Below are 27174 nucleotides of genomic sequence, written 5' to 3'. Positions count from 1 at the left end.
TCAAAGATTTAGAGCTGTAACACATTTTAGAATTCATCTCTGTAGTCTAATTCTGATTTTACAGATTAGGAAACAGGCCTTTTTTAGAAAGATCTAAGTCATCAAAAACCATATAAAACAAGTCAGAAATTGAACCTTGGACTGTTTTCCACTGCATCATATAGCTGATTTTGATTATCCATCAATAGAAGGGAAGCAAAAGTAGATGGTTATAGACTATATGCCTTCTTTTTTCATGAAAGAAGTATGTCATATGTAAGCCATGTTTAAAAAATCCCTTCATTTATTCCATAGTGGTAAAATGGCCTGAGAGGAGATAACTCATCTGTATATTGTAATTGTGTGTATGTATGTAAATATGTGTGTATGTATGTATATATACATATATGTGTATATGTATACACACACATATCAGCTAGATTTAACAGTAGAAGAGTACTGGGCCTAGTGTCAGGAAGATTCATTTTAAATTTAGATTTGGCCTCAGACACTTCCTAGCTGTGTGACCCTAGGTAGGTCACATTTGAGTCAGTTCCTCATCTGTAAAATGAGCTGAAAAAAATGTCAAACCATTCCAATATCTTTGCCAAGAAAATTCCATATGGAGTTACAAAGAATCAGAGCGTACAACAACAAATATGTGTGCATATATGTATATGTGTATTCATATATACACATAAATGTGTATCTATACATATACATTTATGTGTATAATCACATTAGTATATATACATTATAATTTAATTTTTGCAGATAAGATACTGTAGTTAGAGTTAGAAGACCTAGATTTGAATATTTATTGCTTAGCACACCCTTTCCCATCCCCATGATCTTAATTAATTCTGAGGTCTTCATTTTCTCATCCATAAAATTTGATGGAGGTATTGATTTCTAAGGACTCTTCCAACCAAATCATGTGAGCCAAACCTCTATACAAATTAGCTTCCTTTAAAAACAGCTTCCTTGCTCCAAAATAAGCCACTTAAATGTTTCTGAGCCTAAGTAGTCATGATTTCCAGAGAAATGAAAGTGAAATTGGAATTAATGCAATGTCTTTTTAGGGAATTACAAGAAACAAAAGATTTCAGGGAACCAGTCCTCTTTATTGTCAAACAATAGATGAGTCCTTCTTTAGTGGGAAGAGGTTAGAAAAAGAAAGAATCTTTTCAGAGCAGCTTCGGTCTGTGTAAAGAAAAAGAGGGGGAGGAACTGGGCAGGAAGCTGTAATTTATGTGTCAGATCATCCACCGCCTACAGGTTTGTAAGGCAAAGAAAACATTTTACTTCTCTTCTTAAGAGGAAGACCAGAATTGGCACCAGAAGATTTTTGTTCAAGTCCCCATTTCTGCCAATATTTGAGTGAACCTGGGTAAGTAATTAAGCTTTTCTTAACTTTCTCATTTACAAAAGGAAAGATTTGGGCTATATGACCTCGAGAGTCCCTTTCTGTCCTAACTCATATAGTCCAAATCTTTCTTATTAGCAGACTTAATCCTAGCCTGGGAAAGAGACTCTTTTTGCTCTCTGGAACCCCAAAAACTCACCAGTCTTAAAGTTTATTTCCATTGGTTCTTGCTCACACTTCATATTACAAACTCTTTCTGAATAAAGACCATTCTCTACAATAATTCTAGAATTAAGTCTGTTAATTAAATAACCTCCTCATCATTTTGTCACCTGCTTGCCTCTCTGGGTTAATCTGATAATTTTGTTATTGAGCTAGAGAATAATGAATAGGTCTTCTTGCCTCTCCCCCTCCACCACCTTTTTTAGCAGTGTCATCTTGGGCAAGTCATTTACTCTTTCTTTGCCTTATTTTCCCCAACCATAAAAAAAAAAAAAAAATGGTTGGTTGATCTCTGAGGTCATTTCCAAATCTAAACCCTACCTGTGTTTCAGAGGCTCATACATTGAGAGCTTAAAGGAGACTTGGAAACCCTCTTTTTTTACAGGTGAGGAAACTCAGGCTCTGAGATGAAGTCAGTTGTCCAATATTACATAAACAATACTTTGCTCTGACTCCAAATACAATGATTTTTTTTTTCAGGATGTTGTATCTGCTCTTGGGCATGTTATTGAACTCCTTCTAGGTCTCAAATTCCTTCTCAGTGGAATGAAATTAGACTATCTGATCTCTAAGTTTCTGTTTAACTTTAATGTTCTATATCATTCAGTGCACATAGCATAATGGAAAGAGATAGGTTGGTCATGTTACCAAACTAGGAATAGGTAAAAGCTGTCACCATTCAGTAATATTTTTAGCAATGTTGACAAGCAATGTCAAATGGGAAACCAACATTGACTCGGAGCTGGAAAGAACCTGAGACAGCATCAAGTCACCTAACACATAAATCCTCTTTCTACTACACCACACTGCTTCCTTTTTAGTTCTGAGGAAGGTTGTAGAATCTATGACAAAGGAAGGGGAAACAGAATTTTAAAAATTAGCCAATATTTAACAGTAGCTAATCTTTACATGAGCAGCTAGGTGACAGATAGTGTACCCCGCCTAGCATCAGGAAAACTCATCTTCCTGACACTTCTGACACTAATTAGCAATGTGACCCCTAGGCAAGCCACTTAACCCTGTTTGTCTCAATTTCCTCATCTGTAAAATGAGCTGGATAAGATCATGGGAAACCACTCTAGTATCTTTGCCAAGGAAACCTCAAATGGAGTTCATAAAGAGTCAGATGCTACTGAAAAATAACTGAATAACAAGCACCTTTCTAATGAACTTTAAGGCTTATCAAGCTCTCTTCTGAACACAGCTTCTTGAGAAGTAAGTAATATATAGATTATTATCTCCATTTTACAGATTAAAAAAACCCCTGAAGTTCAAAATCCCATAGCTAGATGTATAGGAACCAAATTGAAATATAGATCTCTCTTACCTCTAAGTCCAATACAATTTTTTTTTCCTGAGGCAATTGGGTTTATTAAGTGACTTGTTCAGGGTCACACAGCCAGGAAGTGTTAAATGTCTGACCTTAGATTTGAACTCAGGTCCTCCTAACTTCAGGGCTGCCACTCTATTCACTGTAACAACTAGTTGCCCCAGGTCCCAATACTCTTTACAACCTCCTATTTGGTTTCCTTGCTTCCATTCTGTCCCCTCAGTCTAGTTCTTCCTTTACACAGCTGCCAAAACATTTTTAAGATATCATTTTGACTATGTCACTCCCTAAGAAAAAAACTCTTTAGTGCTTTAATAATGTCTTTGGAATAAAATAGAGATAATTAATTCCATAAACTGGCATTTGGAACTCTCTCAATCTGACTTCTCCAGCTTTCAGCCTTGTTTCATATTACTCTCTTTTATACATTCTATGTTCAAATTCCAGCTAAAATCCCATTTCTTCAAGAAACCTTTCTCTAACCCTCTTAATATTAGTGCCTTCCCTCTGATGAATATTTTCAATGTATCCTGTACATCTTTTGTCTGTATTGTCTGTATCCTATCTCCATTATTAGACTGAGCTTCTAGACAGTAGGACAAGTATTTATCTCTTTTTGTAACTCAGAGCTTATCAAAATGCCTAGCACATCATAGGTGCTTAATAAATCCTTATTGATCCACTGATTGATCCAGACAAAATAGAATACTGGTTGTTTCTTATATTTAATTTTTTATCTCCCACTTGAGCATTCACAATTCTTTTCCATGACTAGAATTTCCTTCAGGATTAATTTTGGATGCCACCTCCTCCATCAAGTATACATTGATGCCTGAGTTTTTAGAACCCTTTCCTCTTCAAATTACCTTATATATTTTTTGTGTAAATTCTGTATTTTCCCAGGAAAATGGAAGCTCCTTTAAAATGGATATTATTTTTCTTCATATCCAAGATACTGGCTCAGAGTAGAAGTTTATTAAATATTTATTGAATTGATCAACTGAATTTATTATATCTCAATGGAGTGTGGAGCACTATGTATGCCATGGTAAGAGATTATAAAATTTAGATAAGATATGATTCCTGCGTTCAAAGAGGTTACTGTCTTTTTCTCAAGGGCTACCTGAGTTTGAGTTTACAGCATAAAGAGAAAAATCAAAATTGTCTTTGAGAAGAACTGAAAAAATGCCCCTCTCTCCCTTCTTTTCAGAGATGGAATGCAATGGTTATATAATAATAATGGCTAATAACTATACAACACAGTAAGGCTTACAATGTGATTTACATATTTTATTCTGACAACAAACCTAGAAAATAAGTGCTAGTATTTTTTTTTCTGAGGCAATTGGGGTTAAGAGGCTTGCCCAGGGTCATACATATAGGAAATATTAAGTGTCTGAGGCCAGATTTGAACTCAGATCCTCTTGACTTCAGAGCTGATGCTATATCCACTGCACCACCTAACTGCCCCAATAAGTGCTATTATTATCATCATTTTACAAATTAGAAAATGATATTCAATGGGGGTTAAGTGACATGCCCAGAGATACATAGCTAGTAAATGTCTGAGGCCATATATGAACACAGGCTTTCTGAATCTGGCACTCTATCTACTGTGCAAATTAGCTGCCTCTAATATTATATATTAGATTCCATATAGTATCAGATATGGTAAATGTCTTGGTTGGTTTGAATTTTTTTTCTTTATTTTCCTCTGACTTGCTAAATGGAGGATGAGGAAGGGATATATTTGAAAATTAAGGTGATATAAGAAATATGATATTGCACAGTCAACATTAAATTATATGATAAACAGTATCAAAGGAATTGTGACATAATTTCACAGACTTTATGAAACTATGAGTGAGAAGGTATGAAAAGGGAGAAGCAGATTTCAACACAGGGGAAGAATGAATCCCAAAATTTGAATTGTCCGATGGTCTGCCAAGAAAAGTAACGAGTTCCCCATTTATGAAGATCTCAAATAGAGGCTGAGTGACCACTTGTCAATGATGTAGAAGAGGGCTTCTTAATCTTTTTGTGTGTGTGTGTGTGGTCATGCCCCTTTTGTGGTGTTTGTGAAGTTTAGGGACCCTTTTGTAGAATAGCATTTTCAAATGCATAAAATAAAATGCATAATTTTACAAAGGAAATGAATTCTATTGAGATACAGTGATCAAACTTTTTTTTTTTTAAAGTTTAGACCCCAATAGAGGAAACCCTTTTTTCATCTTTGTAAACCTCAATACCTATACCGATGCCCTGCACACAGTAAAGATTTAATAAATATTTTTGAATTGAAAATCCCTGGCCATGAATGGTGTCCTAATTTAACTATAGCTATAGCTTAAAAAAAAAAATGGGTAGGGATGCCAATCAGTGATGTAGACATAAGACTGATAAAGTTTTAAACATCTCAAAGGATATTGCAGGTAAGAGAAGAAAGCATGCCAATGGAAGCTGATGTTTAAGGGGTGTCAACTTAATTAAGTGTAGAGACAATCAGTCACAAGAAGGTTGACCACCAACTGATGATTTTTTTTTTAATCCACAGGGACTAATGAAAGCGCTTTACTATAGTAAAGAAGGTTGTGTTTTGTGGGTTTTTAAAATCATCAGTGGAATGTGTCTACTTAAGGAAATCTTTAAAATAAATTCTTCGCTTTTATATAATATATATTTATACTATAAATTATAAATACCATAAACATAAATTTTATATAATAATCCATATATGAATTATGTATGTATTATAGAGAGAGAGACTATTATTTCTTCACTTTTATGCTTCTTAAATTCTTAGTACATAAAAACTTATTATGATAGCAAATAATGATACCTAAAACACATTGATCCTTTTCAAAAAATATACATAGGTGGCCATCCACAGTGTAATATAAGGGACTAGTCCCTCGGGACTAGAGACTGCCTTTCCTTGACTCCAAAGTACTTTCCCACAATGAATGATTCTCAAAACAACCTTGTGAGATAGACACTCTTATGAGTTCCATTTTTCACATGAGAAAACTGAAAATGAGATAGGGTATATGATTTGGACAGGACCATAGAGCTAAATAAGTATCTAAGGTTGGATTTTAATTAAGATGTTTTTTATTTCAAGACCAGAATGCTATGTACCCGGCCCCTAGTTGCCTCTAAATGATTCAGAGAAACAGAAAAAGAAACAGAGAGATATACAAATTGACAAATAGATAGAGGATAGATAGATAGATAGATCACACAAACAAAGGAAAGGGAAAGGAAAACAAATTATGTTTGATCTTTTATGCTTTATATATATATATATATTTACAAATTAATTCTGGACCAATGAAATCATTGCTTTTTTCTGTTGACTTACTTATGATGGTCAAGTTTTTTCATAGTGTAATATATCTGCATGCTAGATTATGCAGTAGTTAAAGTATTGGGCTTGGAATCAGGAAGACTCATCTTCCTGAATTCAAATCTGGCCTCAGACACTTACTAGCTCTTTCTTGGTCCTGTTTACCTCAGTTCCCCATTATCCCCAATGAGCTGGAGAAGGAAATGTCAAACCATTCCATGATCTTTGCTAAAAAAAAAAATTTCTAAATAGGGTCACAAAGAGTTGGCTACCTCTGAAATAAATGACTTAACAATAGCAAAAGTATCAATGAAGATAAGGAATAATCAACAACAACTCTCATGCTCTTTTACACTTTTTCAAATTTCTGATGAAGTTTTTATTTTATTGATATATTTGTTTCAGCTAGAAAAAGCAACTAACCAACTCAGGCACTGGAAATACAAATACAAAGTCAAGTAGTTACGGAATTCTAGTTGGTTGAAACAATATTCTTTTTGTGTGTCCCATAATTAAGTTGTTACAAGATGATTTGGATATTGCTTGTGCTTGCATTTATGTTCTCCTGGCATCTTCTGAATGGTAAGTAGTGAAATCTTTCCACTAAACACTATCCTCAAGAAATCTTACTTGGGAGTTATACACAAGAATCATTAAAATTCTGAAGATTTTTTTCCCTGAAAAGTACATTCTAAGAAAGAATTTTAGTGTTAGTGAAAAATTATAGTTTGACCTTCAAGAATCATAGGGAGAGAACCCAGAGATCATTTAGTCATCATTATGATTCAAAGGCTCAGGTTAAAGAACAAAGACAGAAAAGAATAATAATAGTAACAATAAAAATGAAGGGATTTGGTTATTTCAAAGGCCACTTTTTCCTTTTTAAAAATATCCTATGATACAGTTAACTTAATGGAAGACTAAATGGGAGTTTGAGATGATAGTTATTAGAATTTAAAGTGCAGATTGGTGACATGCATAGAATCAGACAACAGAATTGAAAGTTTCTGTGAAGTAAACTAGTAGTTAGGCAGTGTAATGCAATAGTGAATACCTTAGATTTGGCATCTAAAAACATTGTTTTACATCATTGACCTAGAAGGGATTCTAGACCTATCTAGTCTAACTCTCTTATTATTCAGGTGAGAAAATTAAGGCCCAGAGAGACTTGTCCCAATGCCATTGGAACCTGCATTCTGTTCCTGACTCTACTTCTTGGCATGGTAGCAATAATGCTGGATTTGGAGTCAAAGACCAAGGAGTTTCAATCTCAGTTCTGCCATTTTCTATCTCTATGGCTTTGGGCAAGTAATTTATCCAGTCCAGGTCTTAGTTTCCTCATCTATAAAAAGAAGGGATTAGAGGAAAGGATCTTCTTTTACTCTAACATCTATGATTTTATGTGCACCAAGTCATCATTTAATAAATGATGCCATTTCATATTTGCACAGTATTATTAATCTTTTTTTGGACAGGGATGTTTTATAATTTTAATATTGATGTACACTAGAGGGCCTTGAGATATGGCAAAACTGGATGAATGCAATATGCATTTTAAAGAATTAGACTCTTAGAAATCATTTGAAGAGTTCTTTTTATTTCCTATACTTACTAATGGCATGATATTGTATAAATCACTTAGTGCAGCTAAGCATTAGTCTTCTCATCTCTAAATTGGGGATGTACTATTTGCATCGAATGTTTTTACAGATTTGTTAAAATATCCTCTATTTCAATCTTGTTCCTATATACCCTATCTGATGGAAGGTTAATTAAAAATTCACATGAACTCCCTTCATACACACTGTTCTAGTCAAACTGGTCTCATAGTTGTTCTGAATAGCTAACCTTCTATTGCCTCCCTCCTTGATTTCACATACATGAATGATCTTCAATTATGAAATGCTCTCCATCTTTGTCTCTTCCTTATGGAATCCTTAGTTTCCTTCAAAGCTTAGACATCACCTCCTATATAACACTTTCCAGGTATTAGCACTTTCCCTCTTAAAATTACTTTATACTTACTTATCTTTTATATATATTGTATTTTTACTGTTTCCCTGCCCCTTACCAGACAATATAAATTCCTTTAGAGTAAGGATGGTTTTATTTTTGTCTTTGTATTTTGCCTTTGCACATAATAAGTAGTTAAATGTTTGTTGAATTGAAGTAGTCATAAAGAAATATGAGTTGTGAGGTATCAGTTATGATTACTCTATAGCATATTGCAAATACTATATAACATTTGCTGTATAACTCTGAAAAAGATATTTATGTTCTAAAGTCTATGGTTTGAATTGTCCTCCTTGCCTTTCCTCTTTCCAGCCTTTTCTGTATCTGTTCCCAAAGAGAAATATAGAACACATTATGGCAGCAACGTGACTATGGAATGCACCTTTCCAGTGGGAGAAAAATTAGACCTCAGTGCCCTTACAGTTTATTGGGACAAGGAAGGAAAATTTCTTGTGAAATTTGTTGATGGTAAAGAAGATCTCAAAATTCGAAAAAGCAACTCAAGATTAAGGCATTTGAATGACCAACTATATAAGGGAAAATCTCTGCTTCATATCACCAACGTGACAGTAAAAGATGCTGGAGCTTACCGCTGTATTATTGGTTACGGGGGAGCTGATTACAAGTGGATTACTTTAACTGTCAATGGTGAGAATGCTTCATAGTTAAAAGAAGAGAGAGTTTAATTTTTCACTAAAAAGCAATCATAAAAATCCTATGATAAGAGTTAACTTCTACACTGAAATGCAACTAGAATGATTTCAATAGAATTTCAATAGAATGATGGTAGGAAGGGAAACCAGATTGCAAAGAACTGGGAAGTGAGTTGTTGATGAAATACAGGCATTGAATACAGGTTACTTTTTCTGGAAGTAAAGAGGAGAAGAGAGTTAACACTGTATCTCTGCATGGAAGCTGGTTCAAGCAAAGGTTTTTTGGGGGGATAGAACACAGGGGTATGCTGGTAAGTGTTTAATGACTAACTCTCTGGAAATACAAGATACAGTTCAAAGTTTAAACTACATTATTAACATTTTTTCTCTGTTGCTTTCTTGTCTAGATAATCAAGAAAGTGATTGGTTACATTTCAGAACTTAAACTGGCTCCAGAATATCTCAGGACAAATGAGACTTGATAAAGCTTATAAATGGGAAAAGTAGTTAGAGGAAATGGAGACGGTACATCAGAGAAGAGGGATAACTAATGAAATAAGACCCTTAAGGAAGTAGAGGGATATTAGATCAAGAAACAACTTGAAGAATAAGGGAGGAAACTGAACCAAAAAGCCTGAATTCAAATATTAGCTCTGATGTTTAATTGCTGTAAAGTTCTGGGAAAATCACTTAATTTTTTGGATTTTGTTATCTAATTCATTTCATCTGTAAAATGAAATGATTTTATAAGTATTTTCTAGCTCTATTTTCTATGATCTTATGACTTTATAGTGAATCCAGTCAGCATAATTTGGTGATTTTTTTCCAGCAACCCTGAGAAACTGGAGTAAGATCAGATAAGGTGGGTGTTGGGGGAATTGCCTAGAACTGGGAATTAGTGGAATGGAAACATTAAAAAATCATGTAGTTGAGGGATTATAAAGTGCTTAGCATAGTAACCTGGCACATAGCAGGTGCTTAATACATATTTATTTTCTTTCTTCATGTTTTCTTTTTTCCTTCCTCCTTCCTTTCCTTCCTTCTTTTTTCCCTTCCCTCCTTTTTTTCTTTTACCTGAAAGTGAGAGTGGAGTACAAAAAATACAACTGATTCTTCATTTTTTTTGACTTGTGGGATAAAGAAAATGAGAGAGCAGTCACTATTAGAAAGGGTTTCTAGGAATGCCATGTCTTTAGAGCAGGGGTTCTTGACATTTTTTATGTCATAGACCTTATTGTGTCTAGTGAAGCTAAGATTTGAAGTTATTTTTCCTGATTTGTCCTTCATGGCAGGAACTATTTAATTTCTATTTTGTATCACAAGGTTTATTTTTGTAGCACAGTGCCTGGTACATAATTACATATATAATTTGTCTCTGCCTTATGGAATCTTAGTTTCCTTCTCTTTTTTTTTAATTTAATTTTATTTAATAATAACTTTGTATTGACAGAATCCATGCCAGGGTAATTTTTTACATTATCCCTTGCACTTGCTTATGTTTCGTTTTTTTCCCCTCCCTCCCTTCATCCCCCCCAAGATGGCAAGCAGTCCTATATATGTTAAATATGTTGCAGTATATCCTAGATACAATACATATTTGCAGAACCGAACAGTTCTCCTGTTGCACAGGGAGAATTGGATTCAGAAGGTAAAAATAACTCGGGAAGAAAATCAAAAATGCAAATAGTTCACATTCGTTTCCCAGTGTTCCTTCTTTGGGTGTAGCTGTTTCTGTCCATCATTTATCCATTGAAACTCAGTTAGGTCTCTTTGTCATAGAAATCCACTTCTATCAGAATACATCCTCATACAATATCGTTGTCGAAGTGTATAATGATCTCCTGGTTCTGCTCATCTCACTTAGCATCAGTCCATGTAGGTCTCTCCAAGCCTCTCTGTATTCATCCTGTTGGTCATTTCTTACAGAACAATAATATTCCATAACATTCATATACCACAATTTACCCAGCCATTCTCCAATTGATGGGCATCCATTCATTTTCCAGTTTCTAGCCACTACAAACAGGGCTGCTACAAACATTTTGGCACATACAGGTCCCTTTCCTTTTTTTAGTATCTCTTTGGGGTATAAGCCCAATAGAAACACTGCTGGATCAAAGGGTTTGATAACTTTTTGGGCATAATTCCAGATTGCTCTCCAGAATGGTTGGATTCGCTCACAACTCCACCAACAATGCATCAGTGTCCCCGTTTTCCCGCATCCCCTCCAACATTCATCATTATTTTTTCCTGTCATTTTAGCCAATCTGACAGGTGTGTAGTGATATCTCAGAGTTGTCTTAATTTGCATTTCTCTGATCAATAGTGATTTGGAACACTCTTTCATGTGAGTGGTAATAGTTTCAATTTCATCATCTGAAAATTGTCTGTTCATATCCTTTGACCATTTATCAATTGGAGAATGGTTTGATTTTTTATAAATTTGAACCAGTTCTCTATATATTTTGGAAATGAGGCCTTTATCAGAACCTTTAATTGTAAAGATGTTTTCCCAGTTTGTTGCTTCCCTACTAATCTTGTTTGCATTCGTTCTGTTTGTACAAAGGCTTTTTAATTTGATATAATCAAAATTTTCTATTTTGTGATCAGTAATGGTCTCTAGTTCATCTTTAGACACAAATTTCTTTCTCCTCCACAAGTCTGAGAGATAAACTATCCTATGTTCCTCTAATTTATTTATAGTCTCGTTCTTTATGCCTAGATCATGGACCCATTTTGATCTTATCTTGGTATATGGTGTTAAGTGTGGGTCCTTGCCTAATTTCTGCCATACTAATTTCCAGTTATCCCAGCAGTTTTTATCAAATAATGAAATCTTATCCCAAAAGTTAGAATCTTTGGGTTTGTCAAACACTAGATTGCTATAGTTGACTATTCTGTCTTGTGAACCTAACCTTTTCCACTGATCAACTAATCTATTTCTTAGCCAATACCAAATGGTTTTGGTGACTGCTGCTTTATAATATAATTTTAGATCAGGTACAGCTAGGCCACCTTCATTTGATTTTTTTTTTCATTAATTCCCTTGAGATTCTCGACTTTTTATTGTTCCATATGAATTTTGTTGTTATTTTTTCTAAATCATTAAAATATTTTCTTGGAAGTCTGATTGGTATAGCACTAAATAAATAGATTAGTTTAGGGAGTATTGTCATCTTTATTATATTCGCTCGGCCTATCCAAGAGCACTTAATATTTTTCCAATTATTTAAGTCTGACTTTATTTGTGTGGAAACTTTTTTATAATTTTGCTCAAATAATTCCTGACTTTCCTTTGGTAGATAGATTGCCAAATATTTTATGCTATCAACAGTTATTTTGAATGGAATTTCTCTTTGTATCTCTTGCTCCTTAGTTTCCTTCAAAGCTCAGACATTACCCCCTATATAAGACCTTTCCAGTTATTAGCACTTTTTCCTTCTTAAAATTACTTTACACTTATTTATCTTTTGCATATATTGTATTTTTAATGTTTTTTTCCTGCCCCTTACCAGACAATGTAAGTTCCTTTAGGGTAAGGATGGTTTTATTTTTGCCTTTGTATTTTGTACTTTGTATTGTACTTAATAGTACAAATTCTCATTGATTGATTGACTGACTTAAAATCCACTGCATTTTCCACATCTCAGAGATTCCAATGTCAATAATAGAAATCTAATTACTTCCAAAACTACCTTTTCCATTGTTGAACAACTTCAATTACTAGAAAGATATTTAGTTGAGCTAAAATCTGCTTCCTAATCCTACTTCTAAGAAACAATTACTCTCTTATATGTGATGGCCTTTTAAACATTTGAACACAGATGTCTTTCCCCCCATTCATCAAGTTCCTTATACACCAACTTCCTTATATCATTGATTTGAAAATATGTAATTCAAGAGGTAGAACAGTGGATAGAGTGCCAACCCTGATATCAGGAAGACTCATCTTCTAGAATTCAAATCTGATCTCAGATGCTTACTAGCTGTGTGACCTTAGATAAGTCACTTAATCAACTTTGCCTCAGCTTTTCAAATGTAAAATGAACTGGAGAAGGAAATGGCAAGCAAATATAGTATATTTGCCAAGAAAACCTCAAAGGAGGTCTTAAAGAGTCAAACACAACTGAAAAATAACTGAATAACAGAAAACAACAATTCAAGAATAGGGACATTTTGAAATAAAAATAAAAGGATGGGATTCCCCAAAAACCCTGTTCCTAAAATAAAATGATCCTAGGGTAAGTGGAAGTGAATCCTTTTCATATCATTATGAGCCAGGTCATTGACCTTATGTTTATGAATTGACACAGCTAACTGGTGCATTCACCTGGCTTATGAAGGGGCAGTTTTAACATTAATTATAAGAGACTTCTTAATGGCCATGCTATTCTTTAAATAAATTTTGGTTGTGGTAGATAACAGATAAGCTAAAATTGTATTTCAATATATTTTTTTAAGGTTTTAATTGAGCAATTGTAGGGTTTCATATTTAACCACATAAAATTTATCTCATTAGCTTTAGCCTCACTTTTACATGTAATCAACATTGTACTAGGTGCCCCAGAATTTTCAGTGGGAACAATTAGGAACTTTTAAAGTATTTTCTATGTGTATGTGAATATTTGGCAATAATAATAAATTAAAAGGTGAGAAGAAGAGATGACTGAGAGAGAGTTCAGGCCCAGTTCAGGATAGGTCTTAATTGCCTGATGGGGAGAAAAAGAAATGGTATTTATCCAATATATTGACAAATTACTTACTCTGTATATATAGCTGCTTTTTGGTTGGTCCTCCATAAGTTAGATACCTGCTGTGATCACTGGACATGAGCTTAATTCTTAGTGTTGCTACATATTACCTGTGTGACCTCAGAACAGTCACTTAAGCACTTGCAATCCTTCCAATTCTGAATCTATGATCCTATGAGCTTAACCTAAGGGAAGCAGGAAAAAAAAAAAAAAGATTAATCCCTTCCATAAGTGATTTTGTGAGTTTCCTCCTTTATCATTACCTTTTCATGGGTGGGGGAAGGCATTTCTTCATCTGGAGAAAGACATGACAAACCACTCCAGTATCTTTGCCAAGAAAACCCCACATGGGGGTTATAAAGAGTTAGACATGATTGAAACAAATTAATAACAACAACAGTGTCTCAGGAGAAACAAAAGGGCTTCCTTCAATGGACAAATTCAAGAAAAGTCTGGATGACTACCTGTTGGCTAGATCAGAAAGGATTCTCATTCAGGCAGGGGTTGGACTAGAGACTTTCTGGGGTCCTGACTAATATGGCCAGTTTATGATTCAAGTTATTGCAACAGATTCATGAATCCATATGCTCATCAAGAATTTTCATTTTGGTCCTTGCTCATCTCTAATAAAATAACCTTCATCTGATGTCACGTACAACTTCTTGAAATTCAAAAAAGGCCCTTTTACTTGAAAAGTTTGGAAACAAGTGTAGCCCAAGCAAAATTCAAGATAATACAGTGGGACTGTTGTTTTACCATGGACTGACAATTTAGTTCATATTTGCAGTGATGAAAATGGTATAGTGGAGACAAGGAAAGATGAGCAACATTGAATCATCATAGAATTAATTATTGCAAAGTTCCTTTTAAATGATCTCATCCAATCCTTTTTCAAATCATTAATATCAATAACAACTATAATATTTGTTTATTGATGAACCTTACTTGCTACAGCTCTAACAAGTAATAACCAATTTCCACTTGAAGACTTGTCTTCATTTGTCAAAGAGTCTTCTCCCCACACAATTACCTATTTCCATATTGAAGGTAATTTATAATTATTAAGAAGCTTTTCCTTATGTTGAAGGAAAATCTGCCTCTTTGCAAATTCTACCTATTGGTATTATCTGTGCTTCTAAAGCCAAGCTAAATAAATCTAATCTTTTCCACTTGACGTATTTGAAGATGATTATCATATCCCTCCTCATTTTTTTCTTATCTAGACTAAATATCTTTGCTTCCTTCTACCACTCCTTCTTTCATGTGGTTGCAGATCTTTTTGCTGTACTTATCATCATTTTTAGACCATCCTCCAAACTGTCACTTTTTTTAGATGGGAATTTTCATTGCTATAGGGAAATTCTGGTGAGGAAATTCCCTCTACCAAAGCAAATTAGTATATATTCTGCAACTTATTATCTTAAAGAATTGTCTGGGAAGTTGAGAGGTTAAACAACAATAACAAAAGGAATCATGCAGTTTTTTAGTCTATCTATAAATTGTACTTGTAGTAGTCAGGAGGCTCATCAGAGGAACATAGGTTATGATCTACATTGTTAGAGGGAAGTGGCACACAATAGGTGCTTAATAAATGCTTGTTGACTTAGTTTGACTCGAAGTACATATAGAAGAGATCACATCTCAAGTTTCTAATTTGTCAATATTCCTTTTGAGTAATTACTACCAACCTGAGATTGTGTATGTATACATTAGGCATACTGGTATATGTGTTCCATGAACTTTGCCTTCCAGCATGTATCTGCACAAATGTTGGCTTCCTTCCAAACTTTTTGGGACCTGGGACTTTTATTTTTGTCTTTGAAATCTAGTCTCCAGTACAGTTCCTGGCACAAATTAGTAGGTACTTCATAAAAACTTGCTCAGTAAATGAATAAATAAAATTGTATTCATCATTTAAAATAATATTATTGTTACATTGCAAACTTGAACTGAGCTTTCAATTTACTAGATCCTGAAGAGCTTTTCTTTTTACATGAAGCACTTTCTAGTCCCATTGTCTCCAGTTTGTATCTATTAATGTAGGGATTTTGATTGTTCTTGTTTCATTTTGTTTTTTAACCAAGAGCAGTAGAAGATAAATTTGAAAAGGCCATATAGTTGTGGTTTTATATTAGGATAAGGAATTAAAACTTTATTCAGTATGAGATAATAATAGCTGACATTTATATAGCACTTACTATGTGCCAGGCACTATGCTAAGTGCTTTATAATTTTTCTTTCATTTGATCCTCACAACAAGGAATTATTATTCCCATTTTACAACTGGGAGGTTTTAAGCAGAGGAATGGCAGGATTGGATGACCATGTATCTAATATGCTCATCTGGAAAGCTCTGCCTGTTTGGATGCTTTATTCAGTGTTACCACTCAAGGAAGTGGAGCTAGCACTACATTATGCAAATGATTTTTACAGAAACACAGTCAATATTCTTTTCCCATCATTGCATATACCTGGTAACACACCTTTACTCATAAAGGGAAGTTTTACTTAGATGGAATTTCAAGAGGAGAAATCTTGAAAGTGATAATGAAACTGGTCACAATGTAGTTCTGTATTGAATCAGTTTGTGGTAATTTCTTTGGTTGCTATGTACAAGTTCTTTTTGCCTGTTTCCTACCTCAACCATTTGACACTGAGAGTAGTAGAAAGTGACAGAGTTAAGAGAGCTGATTTTGTTTGACTATGGGCTACTTACTTAACCACTCTATTTGAATTTCCTCATTTGTAAAATAATGATTGCAATACCTGAACTACCACAGGGTTGTGATGAGGTAAATGTCTTACAAATCCTGAAATGACATAAAAAAGCAAGTTATTTATAGTAAACTGTGGGCGTAATTATTCTTAATAACTGGACTTTTTGCAAGTTGTCAAAGAAAATAAAAGGGTAATCCAGTGGAGGAATATTTTAGGATGGCATATGACACATATATGCCTTCAAAGAGTTAATTATTGCTTTATTATTCTGAATAAAGTAAATTACCCTAAATAATAAAGTGAATTATTATTTGGTAATTAAAGAAGTATTCCTTCTCCAAAGAGCTAGATTTTGTAAAAGAATGAAGCTTATTTTCATAACATTTAGAGCTGGGTGTGACTTTATAGATCACTGATACAGCAAAAATTGAGAACTAGAGACAGTAAGTGACTGGCTTGACTAAACACCCCAAAATACTTTTAAACAACACAGCTGAGACTGATTATCTTGGGTGATGATGATGCCATGACTGTGAATATGCTTTTCTATGTAGGTGTATGGTTTAAAGGCCAGACTCAGCCAACATACACCCACAGGATAGTATCATGGAAAGACCACTGGATTTGAGGTCAAAAGACAAGGACTGGAATCTTGAATGCTAATTACTATTAATATGAGCTTAGAAATTCACTCTCCTTCTTTGAAGTGTGATAGACTTAAAGAATTCTAAGACCCTTTTCAAGTTCTAAATTCTACAAATCTCTAATATTTTACCCAAGATTTGGTTGCTTCTGGTTTATATCCAAAGTTGCTTATTAAAAAGAGACTTTGGACAATTCTTCTTTGTATTCATAAATCAATATTGTTAATTCAGTGCTGTGGTACACAGCAAACCTTTACATAATAATGTTGATTTATCTATATAGGAATCACAGGAATGTGAGAGTAGGAAAAGTACACAAATATCCATCTAGTCCACAGGTGGGGGATGTCCAGCCCATGAAATCATTTGGTTTGGCTCTGCCAAAGCAACTGCAGATAACAATAACCTCCTACTGCTTAAGTTCTTTAAATTGATAATTATGTATGATCCACAAATGATGTTATAAATATCCAAATGGCCCTTGGCAAAAAACAGGTTTCCTATCCCTGATCTATTCCACCCTATATTTCTGTTTTGTTGTTTCCATTAAAAATTGTTATGTCTATTGTTACATGTTTGTGGACTATATATATATATATATATATATAGTATTGTCTTGGCCCTACTTTTTGCATTAGTTCATACCAGTTTTCCATGCTTTCCTGTTTTCATTATATTCATAATTTCCTACTATATAGTAAATACCATTATTTTCATATATTTATTTAGCAATTCCACCAGTCTGTGGTTATCTACTTTGATTCCAATTGCTTGGAACTAAAGAAAGTACTTTTTTTTGGTATATAGGTAGGGTCTTTCTTTTTTATTATACTAACTTTCTTGGGGCATTTGCCTAACAATGGAATTTCTGCATAATTCTAAATTACTTTCCAGAATTGTTGGATCAATTCATAGCTCAATTACAGGGCATTAGAGGGCCTGTGTGTCTACAACTCTTCTAAATTGCTTACTCTTATCCTTTGCCCATTTTCTAGGTATTAGGTAAAACTTCAGGATTGTTGTAATTTGCATGTCTATTATTATAAGTGTTTGAATTGTTCTTTAATGTGATTATTAATAATTTATTATTTTTGATAATTTTCTATTCATGTACTTTGACCTTTGTTCTCACATATTTCATTGGTTGCTTATATATCTTCCTGCTCATCTCTATGCTATGCTATGTCTTTTTAATCATGAGCTCACAAGTTGGGTCTTTATCTCTACTTTCTTTCATTGGAACCTTGGATTCTATGCCTAGAAACATTTCAGGATCTGATGAGAAAGGATTTATATTTTCTTTCTTAGATCTAGGCTTCCCCTCACTTCCCAGAACATTTCTACTCTATGCTGTCTTCACTGGGATTTTACACCATAACATTTGAACAGAATGAGGATTTAGTATTCTCTATTGGCCCTTTGTGGTTAAACTAGTTAAACTAGTTATATGAAGACAGAAATTAATATTAGAGATTAGGAAATCTTCACTAAAGACCTACTTCAGTGCCCTACTTTGGTGTGGAAATGGCCCTGGACTTCCTCTTGTGAGCTATGCCTATGGAATATAAACTTTCTTGGGCCTTACCAACTTGGGATGAACTTAAATAAAGACCCAGGGACAGAATGCTAGATGGAATATCTGTCATATGACAATAGGTCTCATTAAATATAGAAAGGCTCATCATCAGAAGAAATCTCAATTTTTTAAAAATTTGGTTGACTTCCATTTGTGTTGGTAGAGAGGAAACTCATGTATGAAATCAGGGATACTAGAAGTCTAAGAATGAAAGCAAAAAAAAAAAATCTCAAAATGCTTTATAGAAGTCAATCATTCAACTTGCATAGTAAAATGTCACAGAATCTCAGAACTGGAAGATGTTCAGTGATTATTTATTCCTACCCATACTCAATAAATTTCTTTTATTTTGGCTAGATGACCAATTATGCTCTATAGTAAAGCTTTTTAAACTGTAACTGAGTAGAGGGATTGCTAAATTATGATTTATTATGGATAAATGTTTGATTTGCGTACCTATTTTACATACCTATATACCCAAGGTTATATAAAAATTTCTCAGACAAAAAGAGTTTTGAGTGGGAAAAGTTTAAGAGGTTCTGCTCTATCTTTTCATTTATGGATTCAACTAAGTAGACTCTTAAATCTCTTCAAAATCTCAAATTCTTTAATTCTGTCCCTACAACACATTAGATGTATGGCTAGTCTTCCCTTGAAGGCCTTCAGTTAGTGGTAACCCACTCTCTCTTAAAGCAGGACCAGCCAAAAGAGGCAGCTAAGTGATGCCATGTGTATGGCACTGGGCTTGGAGTCAAGAAGATCTAAATTCAAATTTTACCTCAGACATTTACTAGCTATGTAACTTTGAACAAATCACTTTACTTTTTGTTAGCTTCAGTTTTCTCATCTTTATAAAGGGAAGAATAATAGTATCTATTATTATTGTGAAGACTAGATAAATGATATGTGCAAAGTCCTTAGCAAATGCTAAAGTGTTATAAAATGCTAATTGTTATTCTCCCACTTTTGACTAGCTCTAATTATTGGAAAGTTTTTCAAGTCAAATCTAGAATCTGCCTGTCCAATCTGAGATCTCTGGGTCTAAAACTTATGAAACTAACTTCCTTTAGAAGTATAGTCAATTCAATTACTTTTAAAATAAAATAACGCAGTACTCAATATTGAGAAGAATTTATGATATCACCATTAAGAATATTCTTTTTAGTGATATAGAATTATCCCATAGATACTTGCACATCCCATGTGACTTTAGACTACATCCTTCCAGAAAGTCACCTTGGGGGACAAGAAAGATAGTATCCTACATGAGGATGCCAATGATCCAGAGAACGACCATTCAGTTCATCCCTTATTCTTGCTTGGCGACTCCATGAAATCATGTCTAGTTCTGTGCAAGTTAATCAGTAAAACAAGATAATAAAGCACCTGCTTATATGCCAGGCACTACAAATTTAAAGACAAAAATAAAAGAATGACTTATATTCTATTGAATGAAAATGCTGATTTTTCTTTAACTTTGTTCATTCCTTAGCCCCATACAACAAAATAAACCAGAGAATTAAAATGGATCCAGTCACTTCTGAATACGAAATCACATGTCAGTCAGAAGGTTATCCTAAAGCAGAAGTCATCTGGAAAAGTAGAGATCAGGATCTAAGTAACAAAGCTACAGTGACATATTCAGTTGGACCAGAAAAGCTATTCAACGTGACAAGCACTCTCAGAGTCAATGCCACAGTGAATGAATCTTTCCAATGCTTGTTTCAGGAAAAGGATACTGGAAAAAATATTTCAGCTCAGATTGTCATCCCAGGTATGTATGCTTCAAAATGTGTCCCAACATCTTCCCTATCCCCTATCCCATGCCCTTTTCACTGCTTTGTTCAGTTCATTGTTTGTCCTTCATTTTTGAAGAGGACCATCACATCAGAGAAGTAAGGCCGTGACATGCAAGTGAATTAGATTTAAGTGAGGGAAGGCTGAGCAAGGTTACCTGCCTCATTTTGCCCTCCAGAGACATCTAGGTCCAGTGGCCAGATATAGATTGGGATGACTGGAGATGGCACTCTTTGTACAATCTATTTTATGAGCTACTTCCCCTTTCTTTTCCCCACAGAGTGATAAATAAGTCTATTGTAAGTTAATGTGCAGAAATGAATTGAGAAATCATGACTTCTATATGCATACCAGGCAATATTATTTCCAGAAATGGATAAGATGGCAGCTCACCCATTTCTATTGTTTAGTGAAAATCTTAGGCCTGGAGAAAGGTTTAAAGAACATGACATGGTAGGGAGGGTAGAGTGGGAAAAGCCCTGAATTTCGAGTCATGAAACCTGTTTTAGAATCCTATCTCTGGTTCTGTGCAACCATAAGAAGTTATTTGCCTCCCTGGCTTCAGTTTCCTCATTTATAAAATGAGAAATTTTAACTGGATGCCTCTTAGAAGGCAATTTTAGCACTGTGTTGTGTTAATGCCAGCTATGATTTAGGAATAATGACTTGTTTAGTATGGGGGATTCTGTCATTGTAAAATCAAAACTGGCAATTTTTAAAACCTTTTATTCTTCTTTTTGAAGTGTTTGTGGAAATTTTTACAAATTTTATGTTTATGACAGATTCAGGCTGTTTCTAAGATTTCTCTTATCTTGTTTTTCCTGTGCTGACACCACCCAAGTGTTATGATATTTCACTCCCTTGAAATTTTCATGGGTGACAATGCTCAGTCTCCATGGGGAATGTTATCCAGTAAACTGATGTGTTGAAACTAAATTAGAATCTTCATCCCCTACAAAAAGTGCAATGTCTTATTATCAATAAGGAGGTTGGGGGGAAATGTTTTTCCAAGCTGGAAATAGGGACTGAAGAATGGGGGAAGTGGTAGCACTTTCCATCATTATTCAGTCCTCCCTTTCAGATGGGAGAACTATACTTCCCATCAATTCCTGTGTTGATAAAGGCTTATAAAATTTCATGCCTTCAATTCATTCCTGCGTGACTCCCTGCCAGGACCATTGCCCCATCTGCCCTTGGAGCAAATGTAATTTTTTGTTGGTGAATACTCCAGGGCCAACTGTGATATTTCATATACCATAGAATAATATATATTCATATACCAAGGGCACCTACATCATAGAAGTAGTACGAATGAGTGTTCAATCTGTTTCTCTTGCTCAATGGACAATTAACTTGATCTCTGCAATATGTTTCCTTATTCAACTATTATTCCCACCTTCTCTGATATGGCATTCCAGGAAGAAGTGAATGGTTGCCAGCTACTGATAATGTGAGGAATGACCCCAGCCTTCTGTGACTTAGGAAAAAGGGCACTATATATTGAATTTGTTGCAATGAACAGGACAGAGAACTCAACAATAGACGACTTATTATATGTCACAGAAATCAATTACCCCAGTTAGCAAACATTTATTAAGCACCTACTATATGCCAGAGACTATGCTAGTTGCTGGAATCCAGAGATAAAAGTAAAACAGTCCCTGCCCTCAACGTGGTTACAATCTAACAAAGGGAAATAACATGTGGGATATCTTTAGCTTGTGCTATCACATTTTCCAGTGCCTTTATTAAGGAAATGTTAATACCACTGTTCACAAAATTTTGAGCAACTTATTTGTACTGTAGGATAAAAATTAATCCCTTTGGCCATGCATTTAATGATATCCATGTATGATTCCAATCTAAGTTTTAATCTTTATTTTTCATTATTTCCTTTCATGCACTCTACCTCCCATTTTCTAGAGCACTTTGTAGCTTCCCTTTGTCCTTATCACACTATCTTCTATCAAACTTGTAGGAACACATGTATCTTACTTATTAAAATTTTAATTTCATAAAGATAGAGATTGTCTCATTATTTGTTTTTGTATCCCCAGAGCCTTACATACAATAGGCATTTAATTATTGTTTCTAAAATTGAAAAAAAAAACCACACAGCCATTTATTAAGGGGATTTTACAATAAAGCTACTTTTCCTGCCTACGGAATATTAAAATGACTTTAAACAATAATTATTTTCATGATCCTTTCTCAAATAATTGTAGTACTATATTCATTTTTTAGTTCCTACATTTGAAATGTCCAGAAGAGAATGGAGGATGGCTAAAATGTTGAAGGGCTTTAACATGTGAGGATCCATTGAAAAAACTGGGGATATTTAGCTTGAATAAGAGATTTGGTCAAGAGAGAAGGGGGTAAAGAGTTATTATATTCGAGGCAATAAAATTGTTTTTGCTTAGTCCTAGAGGGCGGAATTAAAAGCAGTGGGTAAAATTTGCAGAGGATCATTTATGTTTAATAGAAGGAAAACATCCTAACAATTAGAGATGCCCAAAAACACCTTCCAGAGATGGTGGTTCATGCGCACTGGAGGCTTCAGGCAAAGAAACAGATAATTACCTGGAAATAATTTGTAGAGCAGGTTCTCCTTCTGGTGCAGGTTGGATTCAGTGGCTCCTAACATGCTTTCCAAATCTGAGATGCTATGATAACTTATCTTACTTTTTTTAAAAATTGATTTTCAGAGAATTATGCAGCAACTAAGATAGACTCAAGAACTTACTTTGGGACTTTAGGAGCTGTCTTTTTCGTTGGATTGATTCTGATGCTTCTCTGCTTTAGAAAAAAACATGGTATTACATTTTAAATTTAATTTACCTTATTCCCCCCCCCCTTTTATTTTTCTTTGTGAGGCTTTGTTTCTTTGGGTCCTTGTTCATTCCTTTCACTCTGATTTTACCAAGTTTTGCTCATTTAATTTTTTCAGAGCCACTGCACGAGAGAATGAAAGTTATTGAATAGCAGCTTGTGTAGTGTATGATAATTCTAATGAGCAGACATATATAATCCTTACCTTCTGATAGCTTACAATTCAAGCTAGTGTGGCACATTTGCTACATACAAAGCTAAATCTTTGTTTATGTAGAATAGATGTGATTTTTAGAAATAAAATATATCCAGTATTTCATAGAAAAGACTCTTGATGTTAATCTAGTCCAAAGCCTTTAATTCAAATAAAGGTAAATTGGGTAAGGTAATAAGTAACAAAGGTGGAAGGTGAGCCCAGGACTAACAATTTCAATGCCAACATTGCTTTCAGCACATAACATTCCTAGAACACTATTATTCCTATCAACTTATTTTGCTTCTTGCTTGGGATTCTTCCCATTAACTTTACTAATAATGAAAGGAGGAAAAACCATTTGTCTTCAGAGATCTCTGTTTAAATGCACACATCTTGTAGTCCTTTACCAATTAGTATATTAAATCCTATTAGTAGAAAAAGATTAGCTGGTTGATAATATGGGTCCTGAAAAGATACAGAACAGGTGAATTTCAATGGTACAAGAGTATATAGTGAAACAAACTTTGAGTAGAATATCATGAGAGTGTTTAACTGTTCAATGGTATCCATAGGGCTTATATCTGGTCATCTAGTCCAACCTCCTCATTTGTAGAAAAGGCAACTGAGACCCACAGAAATAGTGACTTGACCTAAGTCACCTTGGAAATAAATAGCAGAGAAAGGATTCAAATTCATGTCATCTGCTTCCAAATCTAATGTTCTATGCTAGAATGAAGTAAGACCCAAGTTTGATATTGAATGGAAGGCAGATTTGTAGTGGTATGTGTGTATAAGATCTGAAAAAAGAACTGTGAAAGACAGACTTTGCCAGCTTCTCAGTTTGCCCAGGCCTAATCCAAATCATATAAAATTTATTTGTCAATCCATAATATTGCACAGATATATGAAGGACAAGTAAAATGCTGATTGATTTCCAGATTTGATTTCTAAATTTTGTTTATAAGATGGATCTTCTTGTTGAGTTTTTTGGACAACATAGAGCAATATGACTAATTTCACACTTCACTAATTTCACAATTCAAATAATTTATTCTAAGTGATTATACTTTTTTCCTGGAGAAGGCCAGAGATAGTCTTAAATTTCATTTACCTGAGTGTTCAGTTTTATTATTCCTAATTTGTATAGCTTGAATTCAGTAAATGAGTACAGGTAGATTATTTTTCTTATTCATAGGATGAGTTGTAGAACAGATTTTTCCCCATTACTCTCAAAATTGAAATGGCAATGTGTATATAAAATGATGTGGACACAAATATAGGGAAGTAGAAAATGAGAAGAAATTTTTGTGGTTTTGTGAAAAATTCCCCCATCTTCCCCTTTGGCCCTAAACAATATGGCAGAAGAGAAAGGAAGAAAATCAAATATTTTCATACTAGGTCTCATCAGGTTTCCCATCAAATTACTACACAAAGGAAAATCTGGACAAAGATCTAGAAGATGTTGTAACTGGCTAAATTTGCATACATAAACATAATTAGAGCCAGTACTTTGCAAAGTTCTGTTGGAAGGAATATGACTGTTATTCAGTATTCCAGAACATGATGCTGGGTGGGAAATAGAGTTACATACTTAAAAGTGCCCCTTAAGAAAATTCACAGCATTTACTTAAGACGACAAATACAGCTACCATGTAAGTAACTTATGAAAGCTTGGAAAGAAGAGGACTTCAGGAACACTGTTTTTCCTCCCCATCCCTAACTCATTTCAAACTTTTTTTTGAGATATGCATGCAATTTAAACCTAGGCTACAGCCTAGGATTTGTATCTGTATCATATCATAGGAGAAAGTAACCAAAATGCTTATTTTTTTTAAGTGAGAATGATAGCCAAAGAGAAAAATTACCTTTCCACATAACAACAACTTTTCAGACAACAAACTCCAATATGGTAAGTATAATTGAATTATCAATAGATTGGGAAAGAATGATGGCCAAAAAACCCTATAAAACCCAGATGATTCATAATGATTTATGACGATGATGATAACAGCAAAGATGGCAACAATAAAAACCAGACACTTCTGTCAACCAAGATTTTCCCTTTTGCATTTGGTTGGGAAAAGTTAGGAAGTATAAAGAAGGTTTTCCCAATTTCAATAAACCATGAGACAATATATACATCATTCAAAATTTACTGACCCTTAAGGAACCACCTCTTTCCACCTCTCACACAGTATGAGAAAGAAAAGGTGATTCTTTAATTGGAGAATTAAAGGAAGGGTATTGGAATGGAGGAAGGAGAAGGGATTCTGACCATTAAACATTAGTTATTCTGACATTTTGTTTCAACAATCTGTAGCAGAAATTCCCTTACCTCAATTTCACTGTCTCAAAGAGCAAGTTGGAGCTCTGGATAGAAGGATATTTCTTTTCCTCCCAGAATGTATCCATCTGTAAAGAAAGGGAAAACCACTCATTTGAACAACCTAAGAAAAAAGTGTGGTTATATGTACAGAACTACCATGGCTCTCTCTTTACTCTGTGCCTTGTCACAAGTTAAAAAGTTTTTCTTCCTGATCTCTGCCTCTTAGAACACCTAGAAGCCTTGCTCTTCAAGGCTCATCTTCAATGCAACTTCCTTCAATAGACCCTTCTTAATTACCTAAATTGTTAGTGCATCCCTCAAAAAAGAATCACTATTTATTGTGTACATATCATATATTCACTTATTTTAAAAAAAAATGTCTTGACCCTAAGGTAGAATGCAAGCTCCTTGAGGACCGGAGTTATTTCTTTTATATTTGTAGGACACAAGCCTAACACTGTGTCTAGAACATATTAGGCCCTTATTAAATGCTTGGGAATTGATTGATTGATAGTTTGATTTATTTAGAAATGCTATTCCAAAAACTAATCTTCTGCACTCAAGTTTAAACTAGTAAAACCCAGTCCAAACAAGTTTAGATTAATTGGTTATCTTGGTTCTGACATTCATTGTTTTTTTGTGGATGAACACAGTAAGTGCTAATAGTTTCATTATGCCATTTACACCTGCAAAGGAATGTGGACAGAAACTTTATTGTATTTAGTTATCATGTTGGATGATGTGGGAGATAGGAAAAAAAATACTGAATGGAACTAAATTCATGAGCATTGAATTTCAATTCTGCTTCTTAAAAACTCTGTGAAATGGGACAAAACAGGGCACTTTTATGACCTAATTTCCTCATCTATAAAAATGAAGCTATTACTTATTCTAATTTATGGGGGCAGGAGAAATTTGTAAACTTTAAAGTGTTATGGAAATGTGAGTTATTATTTTAATGTATTTTTAGAAGCAAAAAAATTTTTGAGACTAAGAAATTAATGTATACTCCTATTCCCAATCATTTTTGTCTGTTCCTCTGCAGATACAAATACTGGGAAGGCACCAATCTAGCATCTCAGCTTCTGATTTAAGTTTCTGGCATTCTCAGTCCTCCCACTTTGGAATTCCCTTCGTGCTTAGCAGTATCCATGAAATGTGCTCCAAACACCTCAAGGCCTGGGAAGAAAACAAGGGGAGAGAATGGTGTGATGGGGGAAAAAAAGAGAGAAGAAAGACATAGAAAATGAATGGGAGAAAACCCCGGTCTGCTTCAGAGGATAGTTGAATCTCTTTTGAGATGATACTCAAGAAATAGTTCCAGCCTGCTTTGAGGAAACACAGGCTGATAAAAAAATGGAGTAGTATCTTTGACTGTTGATGCTTCCAGTCATAGTTTACACAAATCTATTGTTTGTTCCTAAGAAA

The 27174-nt window shown here is 34.3% G+C and overlaps 1 protein-coding gene across 2 annotated transcripts; it reads left to right on the top strand.

Annotated features, from left to right (window-relative positions):
• The first annotated feature begins 1144 nt into the window (after positions 1-1144).
• On the top strand, positions 1145-27174 carry CD274 (CD274 molecule). 2 transcript variants are annotated; one of them, XM_051987714.1, is made up of 8 exons: positions 1145-1369; positions 3801-3945; positions 6649-6825; positions 8569-8904; positions 20091-20372; positions 23101-23208; positions 25257-25329; positions 26792-27174. In XM_051987714.1, the coding sequence occupies exons 3-7, from the start codon at positions 6771-6773 to the stop codon at positions 25295-25297; spliced, it is 822 nt and encodes a 273-aa protein (XP_051843674.1). In that variant the 5' UTR covers positions 1145-1369; positions 3801-3945; positions 6649-6770; the 3' UTR covers positions 25298-25329; positions 26792-27174. The 2 variants fall into 2 exon arrangements, with proteins under 2 accessions (XP_051843674.1, XP_051843682.1); XM_051987722.1 differs by lacking the exons at positions 23101-23208; positions 25257-25329.

This window comes from Antechinus flavipes, chromosome 1 (assembly GCF_016432865.1).
Source record: "Antechinus flavipes isolate AdamAnt ecotype Samford, QLD, Australia chromosome 1, AdamAnt_v2, whole genome shotgun sequence".
NCBI lineage: Eukaryota > Metazoa > Chordata > Mammalia > Dasyuromorphia > Dasyuridae > Antechinus > Antechinus flavipes.
This window is presented reverse-complemented; position numbering and strand designations above follow the sequence as displayed.

What these genes read in the sequence shown, in the direction of transcription:
- CD274 (XM_051987714.1), top strand. Translation starts at nt 6,771, where the DNA reads ATGATTTGGATATTGCTTGTGCTTGCATTTATGTTCTCCTGGCATCTT. An exon ending in CTCCTGGCATCTTCTGAATG is followed by an intron (nt 6,826 to 8,568) that starts GTAAGTAGTGAA and finishes TCCTCTTTCCAG; the next exon opens with CCTTTTCTGTATCTGTTCCC. An exon ending in AGCTCAGATTGTCATCCCAG is followed by an intron (nt 20,373 to 23,100) that starts GTATGTATGCTT and finishes ATTGATTTTCAG; the next exon opens with AGAATTATGCAGCAACTAAG.